Consider the following 2,409-nt stretch of genomic DNA (forward strand, 5'->3'; position numbering starts at 1 on the left):
CAGGCCAGAAAACGAGTGAATGGCCCCTCCTTTGCTGCGGTCGCATTAGATGCACCTTGACGCAGTTTTCAAGCTTATGATGGATCGGATGAAGTTTATCAAACACGCAGCAGCCGCGACTTTTCTCAGCTGCGCATCGATTGACGCATTGGTCCGATCGCGTCCAGCTGAAGACAGCGGAGTGCGCGCGCTATTGCTGCGCCAGAGCGGGCAGCAAAACGCATGAAATCTGCGGCCAGCGAGCGCTCAGCGCGAATTCTCTGACCGGAGAGCTCCTTTCAGGCTCTGCGCCGCTCTCTGCCAATACCTGGGCGACGCCTCTACAAATTGCGCGGCCTTTATCGCGCCCCATAAAGCGGAAAGGCACATTCTGGCGAGACCCCCGGCGTATGACGTCTTCCTAATGGGAATCACACGAGGGACCTGGACGCGTGATGTACCCGGCCGCGATGAAAGTCCTCCGGCGGGCTGCCGCGGGGTTTTTTATGACCGAAATAATAAAACGTTTTCACGATTCGTCGCGCAGCGCTCAACAACGCGTTCAATATTTGGTTGCCGGGCAGCCTGGAATGCCAGGACGAGCGCTCCAGGTTCGGAGAGGCGGAATAGCCGCGGCGGATTAACGGCTTTCACAGCTGATTAAACAATTCCCGGCGATTTCTATTTCCCGCTCGCGGCATTTCGGGGAAGACGAGTGTGTGAGAGGTGACGACGGCTCTCCAGAACGATCCATTGATGGTTGTTCCAGAGGAAGGGGAGGGGGGGGCGTAGTCTCCGGAGCGGCTTCGGAATTTCAAACTAGATGGCTAAATAAAATTAAAAAAAAGAACGCATTTCTCATGTTTTCTCTACCTAAAAACGCTGCAAGCGCAGGACAATACCTGCCAGAAATCCAGGGAGCTCATCACTTCCTGTACCGAGCTGACAACGCTGCCTCTGCTGCACTGAAATCCCAAGCAGTGTTGTCAGCCCCGCCCAGTTCACTTTTCAGAGCTACTGAAACACCTCCCCCTTATGGTGTAGAGATGAGGAAAGCGGAGGAGTTCTGTAGACCAGCAGGGTTGACAACACACTCAGCAAAGCATTGTCAGTACACTACAGGAAGTTAGGGGCGCACTGGATTTCTGGCAGATCAACAGGTATTTTTCTGCACCAGTAACAAATCGCCTGGTCTTGCCGCCCCCCATTGCCATCTGTGTGAATGAGGCCTTAAAGAGACTCCTTGTGCAGGGTGACTGGTCTTGTCTCCGCCCCTTCCTATAATAAAGACCGCTCACTGCTGCCCTCTCTCCCTGTGTAGGATGACCGGCCTTGTCTCCGCCCCTTCCTATAATAAAGACCGCTCACTGCTGCTCTCTCTCCTTGTGCAGGGTGACTGGCCTTGTCTCCGCCCCTTCCTGTAATAAAGACCGGTCACTGCTGCCCTCTCTCCCTGTGTAGGATGACCGGCCTTGTCTCCGCCCCCTCCTGTAATAAAGACCGCTCACTGCTGCTCTCTCTCCTTGTGCAGGGTGACTGGTCTTGTCTCCGCCCCCTCCTGGAGTATTCTGCAAAGCAGCCTGTAGTGGGAGGAGCTTCCGGTAATACAGACCGGTTACTGTTGCTCTCTGCTCAGGGTGATTGGGCTTGTCTGCACCCCCCCTTTGCAGGCGGCCTGGTAGTGGGTGGAGCCTGCTGGACCCCCTCCCATAGCTCTGCTCTCTGCACAGTGATGGGGCCATGATGGGTTGGTAAAGGCATTGAGTGATGCAGATCACATTTACATCCTTTGTGGATATTTGAGGAACATAATTAAACGTTTTTGTTCCCGGAAGTTCACCTTTAACAGCAGATTGTCTCCCATTTGCACATAAAATAAAAGCGGATGTTTCCGGGTTCGCTCGGCTCGTTACCTTTGTAGCAGAGGTTGTTCTTGCAGTTGCCGCCGTAGCTGGGCGGGCACTCGGAGCACGGTCGCCCGGTTTTATATGGCGCTTCTCCGATCCAGTTGCCCCTGAAATAGAAGGAAGGAAGCAGAGGGGAGAAAGTGACATGAGATTGATATGAGAGGAGACGTGTGCCGAGCGGCCTCCTCTGCTGCCCGGGCGATGTAACCCAAGAGGGGCGACGGCATGAATGCAGCTACTGTGCGCCGCCATGGCGGACCTGCCGGCCGCGCTCCCGCTACAACCCGCTATGAATGGATAGAAAGCGGCTTTGAATCTCGCAGCTTGATGGACTAAGATTAGAACTCTCTCCACAGAATGTGTTTACATCCTCGCGGAACCTCCTCGCCGTCCCGCTAAATCCATCGCCAATTGTTACCCCGAATTTGTTACAATTTGATACTTTTTTTTTTCCGCACATCGAAGTGATGACTTTTTTTTTTTTACCAGGACGCCGAGTCCTCTATGAAGACAGGGGTCTGTA

The 2,409-nt window shown here is 53.9% G+C and overlaps 1 protein-coding gene across 1 annotated transcript in view; it reads right to left on the reverse strand.

Moving 5' to 3' along the window:
• Window positions 1-2,409, reverse strand: part of LOC108798595 (cysteine-rich secretory protein LCCL domain-containing 2-like) — a 42,280-nt gene that overhangs the window by 28,535 nt on the left and 11,336 nt on the right. The window contains exon 4 of the mRNA XM_018570356.1: window positions 1,893-2,008. Within this exon, the coding sequence (XP_018425858.1) occupies window positions 1,893-2,008 (116 nt within the window). The remainder of the gene's footprint in view (window positions 1-1,892; window positions 2,009-2,409) is intronic.

The sequence above is a fragment of the Nanorana parkeri genome, unplaced genomic scaffold (genome assembly GCF_000935625.1).
Source record: "Nanorana parkeri isolate BGI_ZX_2015 unplaced genomic scaffold, ASM93562v1 scaffold1515, whole genome shotgun sequence".
In the NCBI taxonomy this organism is placed as follows: domain Eukaryota; kingdom Metazoa; phylum Chordata; class Amphibia; order Anura; family Dicroglossidae; genus Nanorana; species Nanorana parkeri.